The sequence below is a fragment of the Amblyomma maculatum genome, chromosome 11 (genome assembly GCF_055883805.1).
Source record: "Amblyomma maculatum isolate TAMU_Amacu chromosome 11, ASM5588380v1, whole genome shotgun sequence".
NCBI lineage: Eukaryota > Metazoa > Arthropoda > Arachnida > Ixodida > Ixodidae > Amblyomma > Amblyomma maculatum.
This window is the reverse complement of record NC_139354.1, coordinates 80,903,449-80,930,614: the sequence shown is the minus strand read 5'-3', so window position 1 is coordinate 80,930,614 and position 27,166 is coordinate 80,903,449. Positions and strand designations below refer to the sequence as shown.

The following is a 27,166-nucleotide window of genomic DNA, read 5'->3' as shown; positions in this document are numbered from 1 at the left end:
GGAAGTGATTTAATTGAAGCATTTCTGTTTTCGTCTTGTAACAAAACATTTTTCGTCACTCGGTTGGTGATGAGTGGTAATTCCAAATAACATACAACTGAAGGAGTGACCGCGCTAAGCATACCCTCACTGGATAGGTACAATGACAGACTCATTTAGTTTAACATTAGTGGCTATCGCTACGTTCTACTGCTACTGTGCGTCGTTAGCCGTGCACACACCGATTGGCCCTTCCTGCCGAATCTGGCGGCAATTTGCGGGCACGCAGCGCCACCTGGGGTCATCAGGGCGATCCGGGCAGCGTATTAGCAAACCATATCCCGTAAAAGCGCGCGAGCAGACGACGCTTTCAGCGATTTAAACGGCTATTGTTGCTGAAAGATCTCTCTCAACGTAACCTAAAGGAAACATAAACTTACTGTAAACAGGGATTATTGCTGAAAGATGTCTCTGAACGCAGCCTAAAGGTAACATACACTCACTGAGGCAGGAAATGATTCTGGGGAAGGTAATTGCGTAGTGTAACTGTTGTCATGCCGATTGTTACTTAAAAGGGTCTGTAAACGCAATCTAAAGGTAACATAATCTCACTGAAGGCAAGGTATAATTAGAGTGAAGGCAATAGCAAAACAAAATATTCAGAAAAAAAAATACATAACAGGAGTCGAACGCATGTTTAAGTGGTATAAGTGAAGAGATGCCTGGTTTTAATCCATCGCGCCACCAGAATTTTTTTTCTTTATTGCCGGTCATCACCAACACACAACAAAACCAACAAAAACGCGTTACAATCAAATGCTCACAGCAGAGCGGTTACCACAAGCATGACACTTAATACAGAAGCCGGCAGGCTGATACGAGTTGCCTTTGTCAAGTTAAAATTCCTTCAGCTCGCATAGTGGTTCGACTCTTGAAATCCAGTCTGGCACAGTTGTCTTCAATTTGTGCATTTCAACCAATGCGTGTATACTCTCGCGGAAGTAGAGCCTTGCAGGGCGGGCGTCAGGGTCACAGTGAAAACCCGCCATTCTGGACCGCCATAGAGTGTGCAGGCCTATTAGCATAACCGTATCAAGTGGAATCCCATCATTATTTTCAGTTGGCAGGAATCTAATCCCGTATGAGTCTAATAGTAATTCTTTTTTAACAGTTCGTTGCAGCACGTCCCAAAAATAGACGCCCTCCCAACAGTGCAGAAATACATGGTCTATTGTCTCTGGCTGTTTACATATTAAGCAAAGTGAACCCCATGGCAGATAAAAGCCCTTGCTTTCAAAAAAGTTCGTACCGATAATGTTCCTGTATGTAACTTAAAGAAAAACGTCTTTACCCCAGGAGAAACTGGCATTCTTTTGACACGCTTCAGTACGTCTTGACCTAGACGGCCGCTATACAAGGCTCTGTACACAGGAACAGGGAAAAAGTCGTCACAAACAGCTTTATACAGGTTCTTCTTTTTCACTGAACTTAAGTATTCTGTCGAGAAGCGAGCTGACAGAATTCGAACACTGCTGACAACCTCTTTGAAAAAACTAGAAAGACGCCCTGGCATGCTTTCCGTAGCAACAACGAAATTGGGCAACGCCCGCGCGAGCCTCACTTGGCACACAGTGCGCAAGAAGGGGTCGGTGACGTCGCGAAAGAAAATAAATCTGTTTACAAGCTGGCGCACAAATAAGTGAGCAAGCCCGAGACCTCCGTCTTTAATTGGCCGGAACAGGTTATCCCGACTACATCTTTCCCAGCTTGATGCCCATACAAACACAGCAAAGATTCGGTGTAGCTTTTGAACACTCAACCTAGAACAATGAAGTGCTTGCATGACGTACCACACCTTGGCAACAAAAATAGATTACACACTGTAGCTCGTGCAAAGATAGACAGCGGCACTCCTTTCCACTTGTCAGCCTTCTCCCGTATTTCCTCAACTTGGGCGCGCCAAAATGGCTTGCTGTCTTCATAGAATTCTAGAGGTACACTTCACGGGTGTTATAACCCATGTAACGTTGGCAAAAAAGTCAGGCGTTGATGTCCACGCCCCGTGCCAGAAGCCAAGATACTTTCCCCTGTTTACTGGACTTCCTGTGGTCGCACTAAAATCTTTCACAACTTCAACTGCGGCGCAAATACTTTCTTTGTTCGCACAAAACACTGCCACATCATCAGCGTACGCCAAAAGTTTGACCTCAGACTTGTAATGTTGAAAGCCCTGAACAGATAGATTTTGCATAATAGACAGGCATAAAGTTTCGATATAAATGCAGAATAGAAGAGGGCTGAGGGGACAACCCTGACGTACCGAACGCCACACATTTATGGGTTCCCCTAATACTTTATTAACAATCAATAGCGTTGTGCAGTTTCGGTACGCCAGGGCTACGCCCTCTCTGATAATAGAACCGACATTGATATAATCCAATATTGCAAACAATGCATCATGTGGAACACAGTCAAACGCCTTTTCTAGGTCGAGCTGAAGAAGCGCGACCCTCGCGCAAGCAACGTCACAACATTCCAGCACGCACCTCGCCTTATGAATATTTGTTATAATGGACCGGCCCTTTATACCACACGTCTGGTGGGAACCAACGATATGTTTTATTACTGTCTGTAGCCTGGCTGCCAGAACTTTCATCAGTATTTTGTAATCCACATTTGTTAAAGAAATAGGCCTGTATTACGTCACAAATTTTAGTTTCTCTGTTTGGTTTGACTTAGGAATGAACACTGTATGTGAGGATGCGAACGAAGGAGGGAGTGCACCAAGTTCATAGGCATCGTTAAATACTGCAGCTAACAATGGGGACAGATCTAGCTTGAATGCTTTATAAAAGGCTGCGCTCAAACCATCCGGCCCAGGCGACTTTCCTGGGTTCAGATTATCAATGGCGCTTTCAACCTCATCCTCAGAAATCGGCTGCTCTAACTTTTCTCTTGTGGTGGCATCCAGTCGTGGCAAGGAGGAAAGAAACACCTGCTTAAACGTCTCCAACTTCATGTCCCGAAAAGCAAACAGCTCCTGATAATAGTCGAAGAATGCACGTGCTATGTCGTTCTTATCTGTCACGAGGCTTCCATTCCATTCTACTTCAGTTATGTCATTTAGATGAGCCTGTGCTTTTTCAAAACCCAGAGCGCGCTTAGTGGGCGTCTCGCCGGCGACCCATCTTTCGGCCCTGGCGCGAACGAGCGCGCCTCGATGTCGGTCCTCGTCTAATAATTCTATTTTCTTCTTTATCTTTCTGATGTCCTCTTTGTAAGCCCCCGGCTCCTTACACTCCTGCGTATTAACTTCTGTAATGTTGATCGTAGGCCTACTTCTTCTCGCTTTTCGTTATGGCGAATACAGCTGGCTCTTTCTACCGCTTTCATTTTAATTTCTTGCTTGCACAGTTCCCATTGCTCCCCAATGCTGCTGTTAGGTCGTTTATTTATTTCATTTAGCTTCTGTACAATAATTTCGATTAAGTTATCGTCTTTTAAAAGTTTGGAATTCAGCTTCCAAAGGTCCCACACAAAACTTTTGCTTGGGCTTCTAGCTCCTATAGTGCATTTTACCAGACAATGATCGGAGAATGACATTGGGATAACAGAATAATTTTTACACTTCGGTATCACATCCAACGATAAATAAATTCGGTCAAGTCGAGCATGACTAGAACTCTGAAAATGGGTGTACTGCACGCTGCGTGCTCCTTCCAAGCACTCAGCAACATCCTCTAATGAAAACTCTGCAATGATCTGCAACAAACAATCGGTGCTTGCATCTTTAAAGGGGCGGTTAGAGGTTTTGTCTCGGGCGCTTAAAACACAGGTGAAGTCACCCATAATTATCAGCTGCCTTGTTGAATCTAAGTATCGTTCGATGTTTTTAAAGAAAATGAGCCTGTCTTCAGCTGCATTTGGTGCATACACGCAGAGAATGCGCCATTCACTGTTATGCAAAACCAGGTCACAAACAATCAACCTTCCGCACGTAGACGAAATCACGGCCTGCACTATAAGTCCTGGCAACCGTTTGACAAGAAGAAGTCACCCAGCCGACGTGCCCACTGCGTGACTAACAGCCACTTCGTACCGCGACGTGAAACGCTGCGCCATGCTCCTTGTCTCCTCCTCTCCCTCCACTTTAGTTTCTTGTACTGCTAGCACGTCTATGTTTTGCTCTGTTAAAAAGCGAAGTATTTGGCTTTGCTTCCTTCTACCAGCCAACCCTCGTACGTTGAGCGTTGCAACGTTCAGACTCTGGTCCATCGCCATAATCATGGATTAGAAGGAGGCCGGGAGCATGACGCTTACCTTTCACGTCTAGCATGGCGCTAGACGTTTCCAGCATGCCCACCTCCATCATCATTTACGGGCTCGACTTGCTGCGAGGGTGGCTTTTCCTCGGCCCTCCTGTCCGCCGCGATTTTGGGCCGTTGCTTGAAAGGAGGTCTCCTGTTCAGGGTCGCTTTCATAGGCGGCTCATCGTCGTTCTTAAGGGTCTGCTGTTCGCTCCCGTCTCCTGCCTTTGTATGGGGGCGTTTAGGTGCGCTGCCGGCGCTCGTTGACCGACCGCCGTTTCCCGTAGCAATGGTCACCTTCGTCGCAGGCTCCAAAGAACCTGCGTCTTGAAGGGGTGCGTTCGCGTTCGCAGACGCCACTGGCACCCAGGCTGCCGACTCTTGTTTTCCTGTGTCATCACCCGCCTCTGCCGGTGATGTTCGGTGCTTCCACATTGACGGATGCCGCAGAGGTTCCAACTTCTTCGCTTCCCTTTGCTGCTTCCTCGGCCTCGACAACATCCATTACATCTTCAGGCGTCTCCTCTCTGAGAGCGGGCACTGTTGCCGCAGCGTAGGTGCGGACACAATCAACTTCCGTGTGTCCAAAAGGTCGGCAGCGAGAACAACGCGGTACTTTGCACTCGCGTCGTACATGGCCACAACCATGGCAACGTAGGCACTGCATAGGCCATCCGGGAACGACGACGAGGGCCAGCTCACCTGCTACCCTTATTTGATGGGGCAGGTCGTCTGCCTTCATCCCGGCCTTCAACTTGAGAAGTACTGACCTCGTTGTCGAGCCTTTCTCGCTGACGCCCTGGACGCGCCACCGTTCTCGAGTGACCTCCGTCACCTTCCCGAATGCGGCGAAAGCCGTGCGAATGTCCTCATCTGCGACACCGTGTATCATCCAATGTAGTCTGAGTCGGACTTGCTGGTCTTGAGGATCGATAATAACACACCGTCGTCCCTTTACTTTCAGCTCTCAAAGTCACAATACGCTTCGTGGCTTCAGCAATCTTGAAGGTGACAGCCCACACGTGATTAACTTGATACGCCCCCAAGGCTACAACCTCGGCGAGCGCGTCGGTCTCGACGAGTGCATCCCGAAAATCTTCTACGCGGTAGGGCCTAGCTCGAACGTCACCATGCAAAAAAACCGTGCTTAAAGCAACACGTCCTGTGGGCAGCTGTGGCAAAACAATCTGATATTCACTATCTTCACTTACATCGGACCTGTTACCGCGGCCAGCCTGGGCCGCTATCGCTGCTCCGGTGGAGCCCATTATCCAGCGTCCGAACACGCCAGTGGCCGGAAGTAGAATGATCGCGCCACCAGAACAACGGGAGCAGTGGCCTTTAAACGTATTCTTATTCGTTTAGAAAATATATCCACTATGTCGCCTGGTGGCGCTGCTCAGAGGAATCGCGCGCCAGAGCGTCGTCTGCTCGAGTGCTTCTACGGGATATGGTTTGCTAATACGCATCCGGGCATGCATACTGACGCTAGCGCAATAGCGGTAGGCAGTGGCGGTCAGCTCCAGTACGAAATTTGACTGAAATTTGACGAAACATTTTGACTGAGTCATTATTTTAGTACACCTATTATATCGTTGGTTATTTGCAGATATGTTTTGGCTTCGCCTGGTCATCAACATGATGTCTCGTTGTCTTCTTGTGATTTCGGGAGCCATACTATGGGTGTACACGATGGAGCTCTTCCCAACGTCAGCCAGATGCTTCGGATTTGCAGCCTGCTTTACAATGGGCCGAATTGGCGCCATTTTCTCACCCTTCATGAGAGACCTGGTAAGCAACAGAAGTTAGACCCAAGCACTGAAAACAGGCTTGGATACTTGAGTACTGCCATCACTAAAGCGGTACTGGAGAGTTCCCTTTATACTCAGTTTTTAGTGAGGTCTGAGGTTTTTAGTGAGTTGTTAATGAGCGCAGCCCAATAACAGCCTGAAAATTAGGAACGAAAATCTGCCCTTGAGAGAGCTTTATACATTTTTCTTGCTCAAACGATGTACAAGAGATTGTCAATTCTAAAGAATTAAGCCGTGCTTATTTCCATAACTCTGCTTTGTCTGCAGTGACCGTTCTAGCTGCTGTCTCCATGACATCATGGGAGTGTGCTGCCTCACCAGTGCATGATTTTGTGAAGAAGTCGTATGATCTGGATAATACAACGCCACTAAGAAAGTGCTATCAAGGGCGAAATATTGTAGACTATCTAAAATCTAGCAATTCATTCTCTTGCGCATTCCAATGAAGGGGGATAAGAAGGATTGATGTGACGTGGATGATAAAACAATAATACGGATGGAAAGTGAATGTAAAAAGATGCCAAGGAGAAAATTAGCGAGCTAAGAAAAAGTGCAAGAGTTCCTGTCCGCAAATCATTGCACTACTCAAGAAATAGCAGCCCAAAGAAGCCAGTTTTCACAAATAATTGTTAGTTTTGTGCACGACTCTTTCGGACGACCAGTTAAGCAAAACTGTTCCTAAGCAGCCCCTTTCAGCACTACATAATGTCAGGTTGACTTTTAAATATGACAGTTATTTTCTTTTTGAAACTGCTCCCTTTTTCTAGGCACAGAGGGTCTCAATTCGCATCCTGCATAAAGTTTTATATAGCCGACATCACCGAATTCTTGAATTCTTCTGTTAACACTGCTAAAATTTTGAAATACCACGTGCTAATTGGCTTAAAATGTATCACAAACGAAAAACTTCTACCTAACTGCCATAAGAACAAACAAAACCTTTTCATCTTAAAATATTCAGAGAAACTCTGCCTCTCCGATTCAAGCATTGTTTTTTCATTTTTACTTATTACAGAAGGTTAAGCAGTAATAAAAATTTGCTTTAATAGTCCTCGCAGGGTTCTACATAAGTTGAGGACAACACAGAGGACTATGGAACAAAAAACTGTAGAGGTAACTTTAAAAGATAGGAAGCGTGTGGAGGGGGTCAGAGAAATAACTCAAGTTACTGGCATCCTAGTTGAAATCAAGAATAAATGGGCATGGATAGGACCTGTAGTGCTATGAAAGAAATAAAGATGGTTGTTTAGGGTAACAAACTGGATTGCAAGGGAAGGAAAGCGTAGAAGGGGGCAGAAGAAAGTTAGGTGGGCAGATGAGACTAAGAAGTTCACAGGGGTCAATAAGTGGATGCAGCTAGCAACGGGCCGGGTTAATTGGAAGTACAATATGGGAGAGACCTTCCTCCTGCAGTGGGTGTAATGAAGCTAATGATGATGATGAGTGCTCGCAGAAATATATAGGTTTTTTCACATTTCAACTTGACTTGAAGTGAGAATAATTTGGAAGTATGTTATAGAGCTTACCACAATCGCTGTGTTTCTGTAGGGTGCCCACGTGCACATCGTAGCTCCGACTATCGTTCTCACTGGCGCCAGCGTTTGTGCAGCCGCGGCTGTCTCCAGCCTCCCAGAGACTCTCGGGCTGCAGCTGCCGGATACTTTCGAAGAAGCAAATAACATCGGACTGGACGTTAAGGACACCGTAATTGAATGACTTGCTCTATTATAGAAATTTGCACGTGCTACCGATATTAACGCATGTTTACTTGTCAAGCAAACCAAGATTTATGAATTTTTTGCCCCAATTAGTACCGTGTAAGAATTTTACATAAGTGCATTGCAATTTGACGACGCTCACTAAGTTGGGTGTCATATCAGAATTTTCGCGGGCAGTTCTAATAATCATCGTTAGAAAAATGTGAAATGTAATGTTCGAACGAATTGCTCATCTAGCATGTGACAAATCCTTTTATTACATATCATATGCAGTAATGCTGCATGCTCAGTAGACAATCTTGGTATGGCTGGATCATAAAATGAATGAAAGTTGTTGCGTGATTTATTCCTGCTAAATCCTTATGACAGAGGGCTATTTAACTCAAATACTTTGCATGCATGCTATGTTACTCACGCTAAATACTTACCAGGTACTTGGCAAAACAATTATTTTTTTCTGCTACACGTTAACAGCTAAACAATTCGATGGTATTCGCGGTTTCTCCAACATGCTAGCTTCAGCACGCGCAATCGACCGCAATGAATTGATGCGCATGAAGTCAACTCTGGGAAATTATCAAGAATCTTTCACCGTTTTGAAGAACGTCTACATGTTCTTCAGGGTTTGTTGGCGTTTATTTCACAAAGTTACTAACTTTAACATCATTCAATTTTTATTATCTTTAAATAGGAGCCTTGAGAGGAAGAAAAGAAACTCCATAACTATGAGCGCTAATAACACTGATAAGTCAAGTTCGGCGAACGGCCCTAGGTCTGCCTGTTTTCAATGCATTGGATGCAATGGAGCAGCAGCAGGCTTCCAGTGTACGCTTGCTAATATCTAATGAAGGAAGTACGCTACTTTATTAAAGCGGTTTTTGTGAAAAACAGCGGCACCAGTGCCACCTGTGTACTATTTGAATGGTCATGAATAACTCAGTTCTGCCTCCATGAAACGTTTTCTTCTAAAAAGAGCATCGCCGGGGCTGCGCTTCCGTACAACAACGATCACAAGTGGACATGTGCTGTCATTGAAAAACGGTTTGTCCAAATAAGAGTGGAACAGTCTTACCTTTTCTCTAGCTCACAAAACGTACCTTGTTACAGGCCAAGAATGATTCTAATGAACATCGGCCTCGTGGAGGTAATTAGGCAAGACAAACGGTTAACATTCACTTTTGTATGCCTTTCACGAACATAACGTTAGAGATTTAGAACTGGCATTGTCAGAGAGCGAAAACATGGAGACAAATTGAAACCTTTTTATTTTTACCGCATTTTCGATACCTTTATTTCTAACACGTGATTCGCAAAGTAATGTACTGCGCAATTTCGTAAAATTATCAAAACGCGGACGTTTATTGTTCACATTAGGCACCGTGAACAACATCGCGCTAGAAGACAGTGGACACTTCACATACATCTGCCATCCATTTAAGATAAAATACAAGAAATAGGCAGTTTCAGCAAACAATTATTCGGGGTACCGCATAACCAAGCAAAATGTAGGTGACAAAAATTATGAAATTGTGTGAAAATCTTAATACCGCTAAAGAAAGAGAACATGCGTGCGCATACGCACATCATAGAGCTCTTAAGCGGTATCTCAAAGATTATTTAACTTCCTGGAGCTTCAATAGGTTCTGTCTCGCCACAGTGGTATAGGGGTCAGGTCACACGACATCTGTGCCCAACACAGAAGGAGCACGACACGAGTTTTGCACACAACGCGAGTGTTGTGCGCTGTGGAACTTCTTGTACATTATCCACTAGCCCGAACCATGACCTTTCGAACATGTAGCTTCTAAAATAGCAAACACTTAAAATACACCAGTTGAGCGATCACCAAATATGACGGATCACCAAGATATTGCTCACATGCGCATGACATTGTTCTCTTAATAAAGTTCTCTATAAACCACACCGCTAACATGCATTGCTTGCAATATATGTGAGGTTCGTACGTTTACGGCCCTTTCTCCATAATGAAATCAGCAGGGAAAATAGAACCTTTCAGTCATAAATCAAGCCTGCTAAGGCTGCTTTGAAAAGTCTGATGTTCTACGACGTAGAATTTATAGATGCGAATGAAACAAAACGAGGCATGAGGGTGTTTAAGGTATTAAAGTGATGTGATGTGATGTGATGAATGACAAAACGCCATTCATACTGCTAGCAAATAGCCATCCATATATCCTAACTAATTAAATGATGTTTCTCTAATATATTCCAAACGCTAGCACTTAGGTTTGATTCGATCTCTTGAACTTTGTTTGCGAGGCAGATATGCTACTGGCTAGGTCACACAGGACTCGCTTGCGTGGGTGACAAACATGGAATATTGAGTTTTTTTTTTGTGCAATTTTTCACGACTCTCTAATAATCAGTGCGCGTGAAAGGAGAGAGGAACACAGGTAACAATCGATAACACCATTACTTTGAAGCTTTAGGGTATACCCAAGAACGTTATGCTGGAATAAAAGTCGTCTATATCCCTACTGAAAAAACTGTACGTGAGCTGTACAAGAAAGTGTGAGAGTGAATGAGAATGTATAAGAATATATGAGTTCTTGGGAGATTAAACGTGGAAACATGAGCGCACGTAAAGCCACTGTGCAGGAATGCATGAGATTGTACAAGTGCTTGTGAGATTGAATGTGCCCATGAGCGAGCTCACAGAAGCACGCACAGCCACTGTACAAGATTGAATGAGACTGAGCTGGTCACGTATTTGTGCGAGCTTGTAGAAGCACATAGAGCCAGTGCGTGAACAGATGCTCTGCGAGAGCATGCAAACTATGTGCTCATGTACATGCTTGCATGCTAAAAAATTTGTTGTTGAGACTGTGTAGGTCCTTCCAATATGAAAGAGGTCAAAGTTAGAGCTTTAATCTAATGATTACTTCATGATTATTTGCGACAGATACACTTTTTCATATCTCACAATTTTGGCCTTGGCTTCCAGCATATTTTCAACATCAGTAGAAAAGTTCTTGCTTCCTTTCATTATGCAGAAATCTTTATATGACAATATGCACGCTGAGCAACAACTACTCGACATATCGAGCTCACTGTAAAACAATGTCAAAAGCGAGATGCTTCAACTAGATCTAATAGCATTATTTACTTCTCTTTCAACCATTCGTTTCTGAAAGTTGGACGCAGCCATAGATGCGCGACAAAGGCTGTGTGGGCAACGTTGATGTGTTGCCTGCCAGGTAGATGACAGTCAAACTGGCAATAAAAAACACCCTTACATTGTGTTTTGAATATGAATGGAGGCAACACACTATAACTGCACACTATTACCACCATCAGGCATCACAAGTTTCTATGAAGAGCTGGCTTGGAGTTTAATCTGTAGAAGGAAAAGTAAATGTGATAGCAGAAATGTGAAAACCAACTCCAGTACTCAACTTCACGAGCTCATATTCACTTGTAAAGACCACAGAAAGAAAATTCTCAAATGACTGCACAGCACTAACAGATGGGATGGGAGAGAAGATGACAACAATTTTGCTTCTTTATCTTCATTACTATCTTAGAGCACTGTTCACTCAATTGACTCATTATAACCAACCAGCCTGACACTCTTTTTCAGCACAAGGATAGGCTGAGCAAAACAGCTGCTACAGCCTTTTGAGGTTTTACTTGCACATCTACATCTATATACAAAATTTTTAAGTTTCCTGAGTCTATAACAAGCATTTGCTGAACTGCACTACTCTGAATTGAAGCTTTCTGCTACGTAATGACACTTGCAAATGTTGTCCGTCTCATCGTCAAATAAAAAGAAAAAAAGAAAGATTGAATCGTTGATCTTAGACTAATTGAAGAGATACTCAAATCTTAGTACTTTATGAGAGGTGATGCCAACAGTATGTGTTGCATCTTGAAGCAAGCCTTGGAGCCGTGAGGGAAAGCGCGCAGCGAAAAGAAAAAAGTAAAGCTGTCTACAAACATAGCAAAAAGGCGGCGTGATCCATTCAGAAAGTAAAAATAAAAGTGCAGCAAGAAATAGGGAAGGGAAAGAAATGGGTCAACATTCACTGCAATGTGCAGTAGAAATTATGAGGCAGTGGTGGCAGAAAGTAGAGGTGCAGCGAGTACGGTCTTACAGCATTTGAGTGCCATACGAATTTATCATTTATTGCCTTTTAAAAGAAAGAGCAAAAAGGGACACCATGTTCATGCAAGGCTTTAGTTTTGACATGAAATTGAACTTTGTTGCATTCGTAATCATGTCTTCATGTTTCAGAGGTACTTCCACAAGATGTAGAGAAATTTTATAATGAAAAAATCACACAAAGAGATGATAAAAGCGAGACGAAAGGTATTTAGGTTTTTTCATTAAGCAACAAGATGTGTTCAGTAAGTGCCTATTTAACTACTAGACAGCACTTTCAGGACCATGTCATCACAGACCACTGATACAGGAAAGACCATGATATAGTAAATATTTTCGCTAGCCCCAGTGGCTTTACTATAAAGGGGTTCTACTGTATATATTAAAGGCCTATTGTCACACATTCTTCTTTTAGAGCACTCTTCGACAGGTTTCTGGGCCTGCAAGGGCATGCAGCATCTTATAACGTAGAGATGATAAACATGTATGCAAAATAATATCCATTCCAGATACAAAAGAAAGTTATTTGGAAGGAAATACCTGCTTCCGGCAAACCGATAACTTCAGGTGGATGCTTAGTGCGTATACAGAATTACAGTTCCTGAAAATATGACGGTTAAGGCTCCAGAACTTTCAATTTTTAAAACAATCCTTTAAAATTCTTGCAATAGACAATATGGATTACTAAGCATGCAAAACTGGATGATATTAAAGAACACAAAAAAGAACATTTTTCTGCAGTACACCAGTTACAGGCACGCATACATTACTGCGGCCAGAATAAAGAAATCATTGCCCTGACAAAATCAATCAAGCTATCTTCAATCAGCTAACTGAGGGAGATGTGTACGTCGCAGATATTCTCAAGGCTGTGTACGCATATAATATGCTCAAGATCAGTGAAGAATGAGACCCACCTGTGTGGTTTACAATAGTCGTAATTGCAGCTTTTTGGTTTTCATAGCTTTATTGCTTGCTGCATTCTACTATAAACAATTGCCTTACTTGTAATGTACCAAGGAATAGTTTTCGTACAGTGCTCATGATAAATTAAAGGCACCAGAACAACATGCACACAAACAAGAAAAGAAGAACGGGACAGAGCGCCATTCACAACTGATTTATTGTGCAGAAGAAAGTACATACATATATCTCACGGCCGGCATATGCGCAAGGAACACATTCAGCATCATGTAGTTTAAGATAAGATATGTTCAAGAAGCCCATGCCTCATACCACAGCCTCTTTCTCTGAGAAAGCATTTCTTGAACATAGCTTATCCTAAACTACATGATGATGAATGTGATGTAGCTGAATGTGTTCCATGCTCATGTGCCGGCAGTGAGATATATATGTACTTTTTCTCCACAATAAATCAGTTGTGAGTGGAACTCTGTCCCGTTCTTTTCTTGTGTGCGTGGATTGTTTTGGCGACTTCAATTTATAATAATCATGAACAAGCCCAACAAAAAGTTCTCCTAATCATACAGTGTATTCTTGTTCAGCTAAAATTATTACAGTCCGCCTGCAATGAGTAATTGAGCAAGTACTAGAAATTTACTTTGCATAGGCAGGAAAATGTTATGCTAGATCTGAGTACAATGATATCGTACTTCCTTATCAGCTAACAGCCTACCAGGTATGCATATTCCCTCATTACAGCTAATCGTATGGCCATACCACCGGAAACCTTCCACGTACAAGATTATTTTCAGTTAGGCATACATGGGTGATTTTATGTCCAGGTACCAGGTGTGGTGCTCGGGCATCTCATTGCTTCAAACCAATTCGTAGTTTTTGGCACAGAGAATAGTAATCTGCCTGAATATCTGAGGCCAAATAACATTTTTATTGCTTAAGCACACCTTAAAATGAAATGCTTGATGTGACTATGGGATCATAAAAAACCGATACATCTAGCATGAAAGTGATTTTTCATTTTCACCCTATCACAAGTTCCTTGGAAAACCAATTTAATCCTGAGCTGAAAAGTTGCTTCGCACGCATTTTATATTTCAATATCTATAAAATGTTGCTATTTTGTGAATATATTTCAAAATCAAAATTTCTTAACTGCCTCACAAATTATTTTTTTTTTCAAAAATGGGCAATATTTTGTACTTAAATTAAAAATAAGATTATGTTGAAGAAATAGTATTGTTTGCAGAACAAAACAGCACATATGCAAAAAAGCACCAATATCGCTCAAATTTAATGTGCAATGCACGAACTGAGAGTTCACCAGAAATTACAAGTACAATAGCCCTGTGTACATGGACTGGACAGCACCGGTTTGAATCAGCGTTGAGTAAGCAAGGTCATCATTACTCGACCCGGCTGATGTCTACATGAACTCGCTTTTTAGTGAGTAAGTATCGTAGCAGAGCGTAGCATCGAGATTCCAACTTTTTGTGCAAGTTCTTACTCGTATTTGATCCCATTGCCTTTTACTATTGAGAGCTTCGGTTATTTTTTATCGTTGATGAGCGCTAAAAAGCATTCATTTTGAGTGACGCTCGTCGCCGCTCCAGAGGCTCTTTCATATCCCAGAGTTCCCCATAACTAGACTCCCTGACTGGACATCATCTACGTGCCTTTAGATAAGCGGGTCCAGAAATTAACCTGCCCCCTGCAAGCAAGTTAACGCGACCCGCTCCGCCGCCTATTTTACTCGACCTGAATGTGTATGCATGAACCCCACAACTGATTTTTCACTCGACAGACGTACTCGACCCAATTCTGCCGAGTTCATGTATACAAGGGTGGAACACACGTGTAAGAAGTAAAAATGCTGCTAAGAATTCAATCTGTTTTCTTCTAGCTCCATCCAGTTTTCTAAAAAAATATCTTGTCTGACAAAGGAGGATATTTGGAGTTAAGCAGCTAAGCAAACAAGATCCATATGCTTGCTCTAACGCAAGATTCCTCAAAGCACTTACAGTTGCAATTTGCTTGGTTATGTGGCAGTTCACTAAACCGTCTGACTAGACATGACAATAAAAAAAATCGGGGGATCAATTCTACTTTTATTAAGACATGCAAAAGCTTTTTTGTTGTTGGCATAGCATTCAGACTGCGGGAGTTTGGCAGTTTTATACACGTCTTATTTCGTTTGGAAGTTGCAAGGGGATGTAGAAAAAGAAATATGAGTAGGGAATATAAGGGGTGATAACATCCCGAAATGAAACTAATGGACCGACGATGCACACTGCGTATCTTAAATGGCGTCACTGGTAACATCAAACACAGAAAATCGTCCTTGAGTATGACAAATTTGAAGCCCAGGAGGTGAGTTAATTGTACGCAGGTAGTTGGAAAAGGGCAGTCCCCCTGAGAACTAGGCGGCAAGATCACGGCCACCCATTATGGGGAAAGCCCTGGCAAGCATGCAGGCAAAGGTGCACATATATAAGAGCAATAAATGCACAAGTAATGCATCCCTGATTGAGCAGCTGCACTAATAATTTCCTTTTTTCTTGCAGCCCACCCCTCCTGCACTGTAAGCAAGTCTGCTCTGTTTTCCGAACTCAGAAGCATATCCAAAAACAAACAGAATGTTCTCTAAAATTTACAAAATTTGAACAAGTATTTCATGATGATCTCCTTTCTGTTAATGTCTTGCTCTAGGGTAACAGAATAAATTCATTGCAACTGCGAATGAAGCTAGTTGGAGCTAATGGCCAATCTCAATGGCTCGGGGAGAGAATTATTTATAATTGTCACTTTGAGCAAAGTAAATAGCCTGGTTTAGGTCAAGGTAATATTACATCTACATGGCTGAAGCCAGTGTAGGCAACCAGAAATGTACAAGCAGTCAGTAACTGCATGTCTGTATAAAAAATACATACAGTGCAGGCAGCAGTAATGAAGGGAGAGTGGAAGGGAAATAACCTGAGCAATACTGAATGGCTTTCTTTGCGACCTCAATACATGCTTCCTGCGAATTCTTGTAATGCAAGCATAATCAAGTATGCTAAATATTCCATCACTAAAAGCACCTGCACTTCCGTGTTACGCAATGACAACTACTTCGTCAGTTCAACAAGCTATGTCTGTTATTGTGCTATTACACCACAGGTGCACTCAATTATGCCTCAACTTGAAATAGTCACATACTGTTGAAATAAAGCAACGAAATATAGCACCAGCTATAAAGAACTGCCAGGGACATGAAGAATATTATTTTCTGCATACTGTTGGCAAGACTTCTGAACAAGTAAGTCTTGAGCTAAAAAGCCAGAAAAAGTCATATAGCATGGAATCATATAGCAAAAAGCCAGCAGAGCATTTAAAGCCTTTATATAATGCAAAACAAAGGCAATGTGTCATACCTACCGAGGCAATGTTTCCTTACACACAGCATGTTTCATGGCAAGGCTCCCACAGTTGTTGACAGGTTATGCAGCACCAAAATGTTGACGATGTTGTCTGCCTCACATTCAGGCAGCACCCCTTTGATGGCAGATGATTGCTTGCGCAAAAGCAGTGCGATGATACAGGTGGAGCAGCTGGACTCGGGCGTTATAGAGCAAAGCGCCCTAAATGCAAGGAAAGAAAGTCTCCATTAAATCGATGCCTCTAAAACATAACAGCATACCACGGTTCTTCTCCGTTTAGTTAATCTATAATTTCTATTGAAAGCTGTCTCAAAAAATAGACTAATTGGAACTCTATGTTACACATGGTATAACATAGCTGTGCCAGGGCGGTGGGGTGACCAGATAGCATAGCGACCGGAAAATGCATACTGATGTTTTATGCAGTCTTGACGCTGGATCAAAGTGTCACGGTGCGAAGAACAAAATTAAAAGCAGCCACGGGCTCCAAACGTGTGCTACTCAACCGACGCGACTAGAGGTGTGCACGGGCATAAATTTTGAGCCCGACCCGGGCCTCGTGCTACAAACCCGAACCCGGCCTGGGACTGAAATTGCCTGAGCCCACCCAGCGCTCACACTAAAGGCTCCGGCTCTGCTGGACATGCTACAACAGACCAGCTGCAAAACCTACAAGTCGGCTTCCCTGTGAGGCAGGAATTCGTGCACAGTGGCGACAGAACCTGATTCAGGGATAATAGGTGCAGTACATGCATCTACCACAGTCCACGCTGCTTGGGATGCAGTTCCCCACGCACAGGCCATTGTCAGAGAAAGGTTTTCGGGCATTCTTAACACTGGAATAAAGAGGGAGCACTGTCACCCTAGGGGTGAAGAAAGAAAATTTAGAAAAGGGACACTAACCGGAGAGGGTAATAGTGGGGCGACAATGCGCACGCGAATAATACTGTGACGAATGGGCAAGAGGTGCGGGAAATACCCTACCCGTCAGGCGATGTACTAGCACTGTACCCAACTATTACTCCAAAGTCTATGCCGCCATTGTGCAGGAATGTCTGCCGCACAGGGAAGCTGACTTGTAGGTTTTGAATCTGATCTATTGCAGCTGAAGCAACGATACAGAAAGAAAAAAATAGGCGACAATCTCTGGCGATGCATCGCGCGACGACGACGCCAATGCCTGTCGCTGCCGCTGGTGCACATCGCACAGAGCGAAGGACCTCAGTGACAGAGACGCGTTTTCAGCCTTGCTTTGTTAGCGCCGCCTCTTCGTTTGGTAAATTAGTACACTTACGCTATATCCTGTTTCTTGCACTAAACAGCAACACTGGTGAAATTTTTTGAAAAGCGTCGAGAACCCCCCCCCCCCCCCCAAAAAAAAAATGGTCCCAGCGCAGCGGCGTGCTATTATCCTGCGATGCAGACATGATTGAAAGCAGTGGCATTTTTGTGCAACTTTCGAAAATTAGCATATATAGCCACACTAGCCTTTGTTTTGCAATACTTCCCTACCAAGCTTTTACTAAACCGTCTCGATGCGCTCATATATGCACGGATCAGACGAAATGAGCATCTGAGGGATTTTCGCTCATACCGGACTAAGGAAACAAACATTGCATGAAAAAAAAAGAAAAACAACGAAGGTGAGTACCCCAAAGCCTTTTGCGATTGGCTGCCTCGCGAGCTGCTTCCGGCCACATGAGCGATTTGCTAAAAACCCAGAACCTGGGCGATAGTGCCGAGCGGCGATGCTTTAGCGGTGCTCAGCCCACCGCGCATCGTGCTGCCGCGCGGCTCATGCGGTTAGCGCTTTATCGCACCAGACACGAGAAAATATGCTTTTGCCCGGACTCCACCGACTCCGCCCGAGGCCACCCGAGGGAGCCCGAGCGGCCGAGCCACGCAGCGGCTATACGCCGTGAATATCCGAAGTTGGCTTTTAGGGCTACGATGCCACGCAATTGTTTACTTTAGGAAATTAGTACTCTGCAAAACAGTAACGGTTTAACTTCAAATAAGCTGCAAAATGATAAAATGATCAGGATCAAGTCGCGCACACTTGAGAACCACTTTTGAAAAGTTAACAACGTAAGAAAGATGCTAAAAGAAGACAAATCTCCCTAGCACAGGCGCAGGAGGTCACCGGGCGAAAATTACAGACACATTCCTTCCCAAATCCTGTCACCTACGCCCATGCATATCCTGCATTATACACCTCATGTTGTAAATTATGCCAACAGAGGGCCAACCTAGACCACATACTGTGGGCCTGTCCACAAGATAGCCCTCCGCGGGATCTGCAGCTCTCGACATGCGAGCATGGGAGGCCGCTATGCTCAGCTCTGACCCGCAAATCCAACTCCGGGCCATCGAGCGTGCAACCCAGGTCGCCAGAGCCCAAGGACTCCTGGCCACCTAGAGCGGTAGCCCCTGCTGCCTGACTTCTTCCTCGTCAAATAAATGTTTATCCTTCTCCTCCTCTCTAGCACATGGCTTACTCAGCCTGCAGCAACAATGAAATGTAAGACAACGCTTGTAATTTAAAAAATGCTCAATCTAAGAGGCTAATATTTAGCTCCAATATACACAAAGGCTTTATAAAATCGGAATGAAAAAAAATTGAAAACTTACATGCAATATTTCTTGAAGAAAGAAGCATTTTCCGTGCGCGGTGCCACCGCACGTCGAGCCGAGCGTACGAGGGGCCGTCGGATGGACGAAAGAACGGAGCGCCCTCTTTGAAACAAAATACCACTGTCGTCGTCATGCCGGCTAAGCGATTGTCGCGTCCTCCTTTGGGCTTTGTAGTAATCGCTTTTTCAGCAGCTCGATGGTCTCGGTTTTGTACCCTCCGTTTAGCAAGCGTTTCCTAGATGACAGGACTTGAACCAGCCTTGAACAATGCGCTACTGCTGCTGTTCATTTATGTAGGGCTCTGTGCAAGCAGCGAAGCGCGTCGTCGCCCGGGAGAGGCGCCTAGCTGTTTTGCTTACAACACCCAAACCTGTTCAAGTTGTATTTTGTGAATTCTGTGTTCTACTAAGAATAGTTTGCTCACTTTTAGCATACCAACGAAAATGTTTTCATACAATAGTGCTCAATCGAGTGGAATATTTCAATCACCCTAAAATGAGGATTTGAAGCAAGTTTGTTGAAAATTGTTGCTAAGCATCTTAGTACCACGACTTGCCACCTCTTTATAAGCTAGTTGCATACGATGCTTACATTTTTTCTCATATATCCGCACAATCAGCATCATTCTATCTGCTAGATTAGTCGTTTCTTGGCCCGATTCGTTAGGTGCTTGTTTCTTTCTCACAGTCCAATTTCTTGCGTATATTTTATTGGCCAAGAAAATGCGGTAAAAGCACATTTCTCTATACAACCTGTTATGAGAGCCCGGAAATGTTTGAAAGAAGTCTCCAGTCTGTAAGCGTTCGTCTTTTTATTACTGCTCAATTCCTTGCCCTGGGTGGCGGCCGTCCGTCCCTTGGACTCGAGTGGTGCGTCGACCCGTCCACCGCTTTGGCGCACCTGCGTGGATATCGACGCGCGCATGCAACCTCGGACCTTGCTCGCGATGAGAGAGTGCGATCCGGGGAACGCCAGGAGTGCGAACTGCGCGAGGGCGGGATTGAGCGGTGCGTCGGCACGGAGAGCAGGCGCTGGAAAACTGTGCGAACGAGCGTATGCAAAACAAAGATTGTGTGTCATTGTAATCCAGTTGTTAATATGCCCATTGCACTTTTTCGTATTTTATTTGTGTTCCCAGTCTTTTCTTTCACATTTTTTTTTCGTTTCAAAGATAACAAGTCAGTTTACATGTGGATATCTTCTCTCCATGCACAATATTTGTAAAAAAAAAAAAAACACTACCTTCCCCGCGCACGCCTGTAACTGTTCCACCACGGAGGTAGTTAGAGAATAAATAAGCTTTGATACCGTATTAGGCTTAATTGTAAAACAACGACTGCTTTATTTAGTTTTTGAACTAAACAGTTATTCATTCTTGCCATAAGTAACGCAAGCATTGTATTGCAGTGAACGAAGACGGAATCGCGACATTGGGGATGTGAATAAAAGCGGAGAAAAGTTACAGACTTCTTTTTTTCGCACGTGTCCGAAAAAAGCATAAATAAACCAGAAATTCTAAAATTATGCTATCCATGCACTTGGCATAGCGTCGAATCAAATGTTGTTCTGCTCAGCGGCCGTTCTTGTATACTGGCTGCTACACAAAGCTATTTTGCGTTCCTATGAAATTCAGTGTGACAAAGGCCCACGCGGGTATATTTCGAGTTTCAAGTTCTTGTGAAATGTGAAAGCCGGCCCGCCGTCGTGCAGCGGGCGACTCTAGCTGGCTCGGCGATCATTTTCGCTATGGTACCACCAATATTGCGAGGGCATGGTATATGACGGGCCAATGTTGTTATCATTATAAACAGGTGCGACCAATATTGGTACACCAATGAAATCCTCAGGGCCAGTGTTGGACGTCTTATAGAATGGCACAACCAATACCAGCCATAAGATGGCAGCACTGGGCCTACATAGGGCTGAACTCTGCCAACTCACTGACCATATTGGCCCGGGCTCTTCTGCCGCCTGGGTCACCCAGGAAGACGTTGGCGATCGCTGCCATTCTCAGCTTCTGCGCCCGATGCACCAGCTTCTCGACGAGAGCGATACGTCCAACCACTCAGCGATACTTCGACAGCTTTTCCTCCAACACATCTCTCGGCATCATCGCCCCGTCCTCGCTACGGCCGATGACGTCATCCTCGACCACCCTGCTGAGCTCGCCGAAAACATTCACGTGACGACGTCTCCATCCGTCACTGCTGTTTGGTCGTCTACAGACCCGGCGCTTTCGTACCTGGAGGCCCATCTCGATCATCGCACTGTTTCGTGAACACGTCAAGCTCGGAGTTCCAGCCCTCCGGCTCTCTATTAGAACCACCGGCATTTTCAACACCGAGCCACGAAGTGTACAGTGCCCTGTTCTTTCGTGATCGGGAAACCCCGGCGGGATCACTAACAGTGCCGTTTAGTCCCGCCAGTCGTCCGAGCCACCTATTTATGGTAACTGGCACATTCTTCGGCACCAGGTTCCTTATAGACACGGGTTCGGAAATAAAATCGTTACAACGACTAAGGCTGACCGTTCGAAGTCATGAATGCAGTTGCTCTGTGCTGCCAACGCCTCATCTATAGCCACGTAGGGGCAAAGATATCTCACCCTCGAATTCGGGCTTAGCCAACTTTTCGATGTGTATTCGTCATGGCAGACGTGATCCACCGATCATCGGCTCAGACTTCCTCTCATATTTCTACTTGGACATCATTGTGTGGCGTCATCAGCTTACTGATGGTCTCGCTCACCTTTCTATCTCGGGAGTCTTGACCGACTGTTCCCATGGGCATCTTCACTCTGGTACCTTCCTCCATGTTCGAAGACGTTAAGGTGCTCGCTCGATGTAAAACATAAAGAAAGGGAGGGCTTGGCTGATCTCGAACCTAGTGGGAACTGGTGGATTATGGACAGGCTGTTAAAATGCACTTGCAGTTAAAGCCAAGTAAATGCTTTTTTATTTGTAACTAGGGGCATTGTGGAGCCTGACTTGCTCTTTTGCAAGGCTGGCGACGAGATGGGGTGAAAGGAGTTATTTTATTTCACTGTTGGTATGTCTCGGGTAATATCAATCCTGCTTCTTCTCTGGCATTGTAGGCAATCATCCTTGAACTAATTGAATCCCAAAGTGACATTTTGAATTAAAAAACTAATAATTTAAGATTATTTAGCAGGCAGAGGCAAATTTTATGCAGTGACCTGCCCCAGCATGTCGTGCATCATTTCAAGAAAAAAAAACAGTATTGTGTTCCTACTCTGTGCATTTATTTCTTGCTCAAAAAGCCTCTGCATGTTTTTGTTGCTCTATATTACGTTTTCACTAATTTGTTGGGTCATGGCACTTATTACTTTGCAGCAAGCTCCATGTAGATTCGTAAGCAATGGCTCCTTCAAGCTCTATACCCTTTGCCGGAATTGTGCTGTGCTGTGGTGGGCAAGAAGCAGCACATTGATGTAAGTACAGAAGACATGTGTAGTTTTTTATTTGCCTAACCCACTACTTCATTTGTGACTCTTCATATTTATTTTGACATTTAGGTTTCTACAGTGTTTTCTTTGCTTGCTGCCATTGCTTACTGGCTATGACATTTCGCTGCTGAGTTCGAGAATGCGGAGTGGAATGGTGCCTGTGGCCTGTTGATAGAGGCAAAATGCAAATTTGCCCACATTTGGTGCCACTGCGTAGCTTGAACTTTTGTGGAAGAGGGCTCTGGAAATTAACCCAGAGCCCTCCTTCATGATGTCTCTCATAGCTCATGTTCAACTTTAGGGTAATAAAAGGACATTGAAGACAAGCTGATGCGGGCTTTTATTATAAATTACTGCATTCTATCCACTAAAGTGCTACTTGCTTACTTTAAGATAGAAAAAGCCAGAAGTTTTGAAACAGATGTCATTGCCAGCTGATTTCATAAGTTCTACATGATGCATCCATACCTTATTGGGCACAGGCCCCAGAAGCTGGACTGGTAAGCTGTTCCCTTCAATATGATGATCATGGAGTGTGGTTTACAACAGGCCTTTGATATCACTGAGTACCCTTGGTTTTCTGGAACTATTTCAAGGAGCTTTGGAACTCCTGAAATTATTTGCTTCTAAAAATTCTAAAAAAATTGCATGGTTTTTCTCTAAAAGCGAGCATACATGATAACTAAAAGTGCACTTCAGAGGGAACAATCGAAGAGAGCATGAGCCTATATAATATAAACCAAAAGTGACAGCCTGGCTTGCAGCCAGACCAGGGTTACAGATGGCTCTCTTTTTTGCAGTTGCCACCTCTCTTGTCCCTATTTATTTGTTCTTTTTTTCAGCATGTCTGTCTTTGTTTTCCTAAATTTCACACAACATTTATGCAAACTGCTGTGAATAAATTTTTCTCAAATTGGAGCTCCTTTAAGACCTTTCTGGGGGGGCATTTTTCTGGTCTGCCTTCAACTAGACCTGTTGATGGCTGCTTTCTTATAAATCAGCTCCGACAAATTTCCTCTCTAAAAGGCCCCCTGTACTTTTTTGGTAGCTAAACTGAGTGCGACTACATTTTGTATGTAAAGTGAAAAGAGAAAAGAGGGCAGTGGTATTGATAATACTATGCCATATGTAATCATAGACCATGAATGAAGTACAAAGTTTTTCTGGCAGAATATTTCTGCAATTCTTTTCTGCTCAGCGCAAACCCCTTCACTGTGGCGGCCAAACCTGTTTTGGGGGCAGAAATAGGCGGCTGCCAGGAAACATTTCTTGTGACAATGACCACATCAATTACCTGCTCCACTCAGTAACAAAATTCATAACCCCCCCCCCCACTTCCGCCCTTCTGGTTTTCAATAGTGAAGGCATGGTCCTCGTCAGATTCGTGCAAAACATGAGGTTTGATACAGAAATATTCAGCATTACACCCAACTTCTTCCCCAAAGCGAATTGGGAGGATATTTTTGCATGTCTTCAGTGCACAATCATGTGATATATCAGTGACAGCCTATATGTTACGTACACATATCTTGTGGAGTTTGTATTCTTTTTTTCCTTGAGAGAGAAGCTCTGCTCAGTCAAAAGGCATGATGCAAGGGAATTCACAGTGAGCGCCGATTCTGTGCGTTTGCAATCTTTTGCGTAGCTTTTATTCTCTTTCTTCCGGTGGTTTAGTGGGTGTGCTGGTATTCGAGCAATGCAAGGACACGGAGTCAAGAATCTGCGTCTTCACAGTGCGCTGCAGGGATTGTGCATTTGTTTCCCTCATTGTAATGAAAACATGCAAGGCTGGTGCATGAGTTACTTGCACACACGCACGCCACACATGCTGTTTTGCAGTGGCAGAAAATGAAAACTGTCAAGACTGAGAGCATCTTCTAAGGGCACATAAACGTTGGTGTTGGAAATTAAGCTGTAAATTTATAAAAGATGTGACTTAGCTTATGAACCAACAATTTTCCGGCACTATCGTTTCACACAACGGGTTTAACTTAAGGTACAAAGGTGGCCGATCGAGCTCTGTGCTCTAACGCACTGCGCACAGAGGCAATCAAATCTTGAGCGCTCCCTATACTGCTGCTCTGGCCAAAGCAACCCAAACCTCGTTGAAACAAAAGTAACGTGACTATGTCACTCCTGCACGTCTTGCAGGGGTATTTTTAATCTACTGGGAGGGAGTGAGAAAAGGGTTGCTGGTCTGCGCGGGAAGGACACAAGGGTGCTGGGATGTTGGCGTCCTTTGAAATGAGTGGCGGGTGGGAGGGGAGAGTGAGGGTAATGGGAGGGGAGTCTAGCTGTCCTGCGAGCTAAGCGCACAGCAGTATGCATGATTTTTTTTTTAGCAGTGCGGAAAGGATGAAAGAATCGAAGGGGGGGGGGGAAGGGGCATGCTGGCCAACGCATGCGGCACGGTTTCAAGTGAGTGATGGCTTGGAGCTGCCTCGGCTAAGCACAGAGCAGTGTGCATGCTTGCTTTTCTTTTTTTAACATAGCAGTGAGGAAAAAATGATTGAATTGGGGGGGGGGGGCAAGCTGGCCAACGCTGGCAGTACGGTTTAAAGTGAGTCATGGCTTGGAACTGCCTCGGCAAAGCACAGAGCAGTATGCACGCTTGCTTTTTTGTAGCACCGAAGGTTTGACTGCTTCTGTGTCAGCACATGGGCCGGTTTTGTACCTTGAGTTAAGCCCCTCATGTGATACAAGCCTGAGTCACTTTGGGGCGTTAAACCCCATAAAGCAAACCTTATGTGAAACATCTTGTATAATTCCATTGCTTAATCCAAACGTCAAAGTTTACGTGCCCTTTAGAAGGTGCTCTGTCTTGACAGAATTACTTTTTTTGCGCCACTACAAAACTTCATGTGTATGGGTGCGTATGGGCGTGCGTGTGTGCAAACAACTCGCACTCATACTCAATATATATGCAGACCCGCACACGGCATGTACTCTTGCACATTTTTTTAGACTGCAGAAAGCAAACGCGCCATCCCGGCGGCATGCTGCGAAAAAGCAGACTCACGACTCCAGAATCCCCGCATCGCATTGCATACCAGCCACCCCACCAAACTACCGGAAGAAACAGAACGAAACAAAAAATTGCAAACGCACAGAATCGGTGCGCACTACACTCCCGCGCATCGTGTCTCTGACTGAGCAGCAGGCCTCTGTAAAAAAAAATCTAGGAGATATGTGTATGTGACATATAGGCTACATCACCCATGTGTCACGTGACTGTGCACCCAGGATGGGCAAAAATATTCTCCAACAAGGATTTTGCTATATAAGATAGGTGACGCATTGAGTTTTGCAAAGGGTCCAAGTAGGTCATTGTGCTCCTACTTTCACCCTGGCCAATTCAAGGGGTGAGAGGCACTTTAGAGCACAATTACCTACTATAATCTATATGATCCCGAATGGGCCAGGTGCAGCAGACAGCTTGTGAGATTGAGTATAGGGACAGGAAATCTTCAGTTCATAAGAATACATTCACTTCAACTCCATGCAGCCCTGAATGCCTGCTTTTCATTAATTGGCAGTTGTGTGACCTTGAGGGCTCATAGACTGGCACTCAACTTGTAAACACTTGACATCTTATTATTTTCTCTCTCTGTGGGCTTTGTTCTGCGTATTTACAAGCTTTTTACTTAATTGGATACAGTGAATATGCACAGATCTGTTCTCTGAAGCATTGGCTGAGTGACAGCGCAGGTCAACCCTGGTTAACTTTAAACTTCTTTCACATTATTTTTTCTGGGTATAGCTTTGGCATCCCTCCTGATATCCCAGCTTCTGACACCAAGTATGCATAATCATGGTCTATTTCTAACTCCAGTGCTGTATGACGAACTGGTTTTTTTCTGGCGCAAGGGCATCTTAGGCCAAAGAGCGCCAAACACAAGGTGAAGTGTCAACTGATGTTAATAAAATGTCCGATCTGTGGTGTTTACGATGAACTTGAAAACAGTGGTGTATAGGGCCTAAAAGTTATTTCGGAGTGTAGTCTAAAAACAGTGGTGTATAGGGCCTAAAACATTGAATTTCGATATATAGCGGTCCGAGTAAAAAGAAAAAGAAAGCTATCTAAGTAAAGGAAACGGGCTTACGCCCACGTTGATGAATAATTCCATATAAAAAGCCTACTTTAAATAAATATTTAAAAACTCTATCTAAAGAGAACATTGGATCATCACCAAGAAAGATGGACGGATGTGTTGGTATATGTTGCTTGTGTAATTCGGGAAAATGTCTCCTTTGCTGTTGAAGTCTCGGACATTCAATTAAAACATGGATCACTGTTAGTCGGTCTCCGCATCTCGGGCAATGTGGTGCAGGAGAGTTTGTTAAAAGGTATGAATGTGTTGTATATGTGTGACCTATCCTCAGTCGGCACAGAGCTCTTTCTTTGAATCTGTTTCGTTTTTCTGTAGTGTACCTGCCTATTGTTGGTTTTATTGTGTGTAGTTTCTTCTCAGTTGCTGTGTCCCACTCCTCTTGCCATTGTTGTTGAATCATGTTTTTGATGTGTGGCTTGAGGTCCTGATATGATATGTTGTCAATGTCTGTAGTGTTTCGAAGGGCAGCTGATGCAGCAAGCCTATCAGCTGCCTCGTTACCTGGTATACAGCGGTGGCCTGGCACCCAACACAGTGTAATTTTGAGTTCTAGTTTATTGGCAGAGATAAGAGTGTTATAGAGAAAATTCAGGACTGGGTTCTTATTATGCCACTTCCAAAAGGATAGGGACATTAAAACACTGAGGGAGTCTGTATACGATGATCGATGTCTGTA

At 44.0% G+C, this 27,166-nt stretch overlaps 1 protein-coding gene across 12 annotated transcripts in view; it reads left to right on the top strand.

Annotated features, from left to right (window-relative positions):
* Positions 1-27,166, top strand: part of LOC146174259 (solute carrier family 22 member 6-A-like) — a 109,873-nt gene that overhangs the window by 28,320 nt on the left and 54,387 nt on the right. For 2 of the 12 annotated variants that reach the window (XR_014702254.1, XM_084584876.1), the window contains exons 11-12: positions 5,896-6,077; positions 22,266-22,363. Coding sequence is in view for 11 of the 12 variants with exons in the window: in XM_084584876.1 (XP_084441002.1) it covers positions 5,896-6,077; positions 22,266-22,363 (280 nt within the window). In the remaining variant the exon portion in view is untranslated. Of the gene's footprint in view, positions 1-5,895; positions 6,078-6,364; positions 6,486-7,645; positions 8,796-15,423; positions 15,563-22,265; positions 22,364-27,166 lie in introns of those variants that run through there. The other 10 variants (XM_084584878.1, XM_084584879.1, XM_084584875.1 and 7 more) reach the window with 8 other exon arrangements.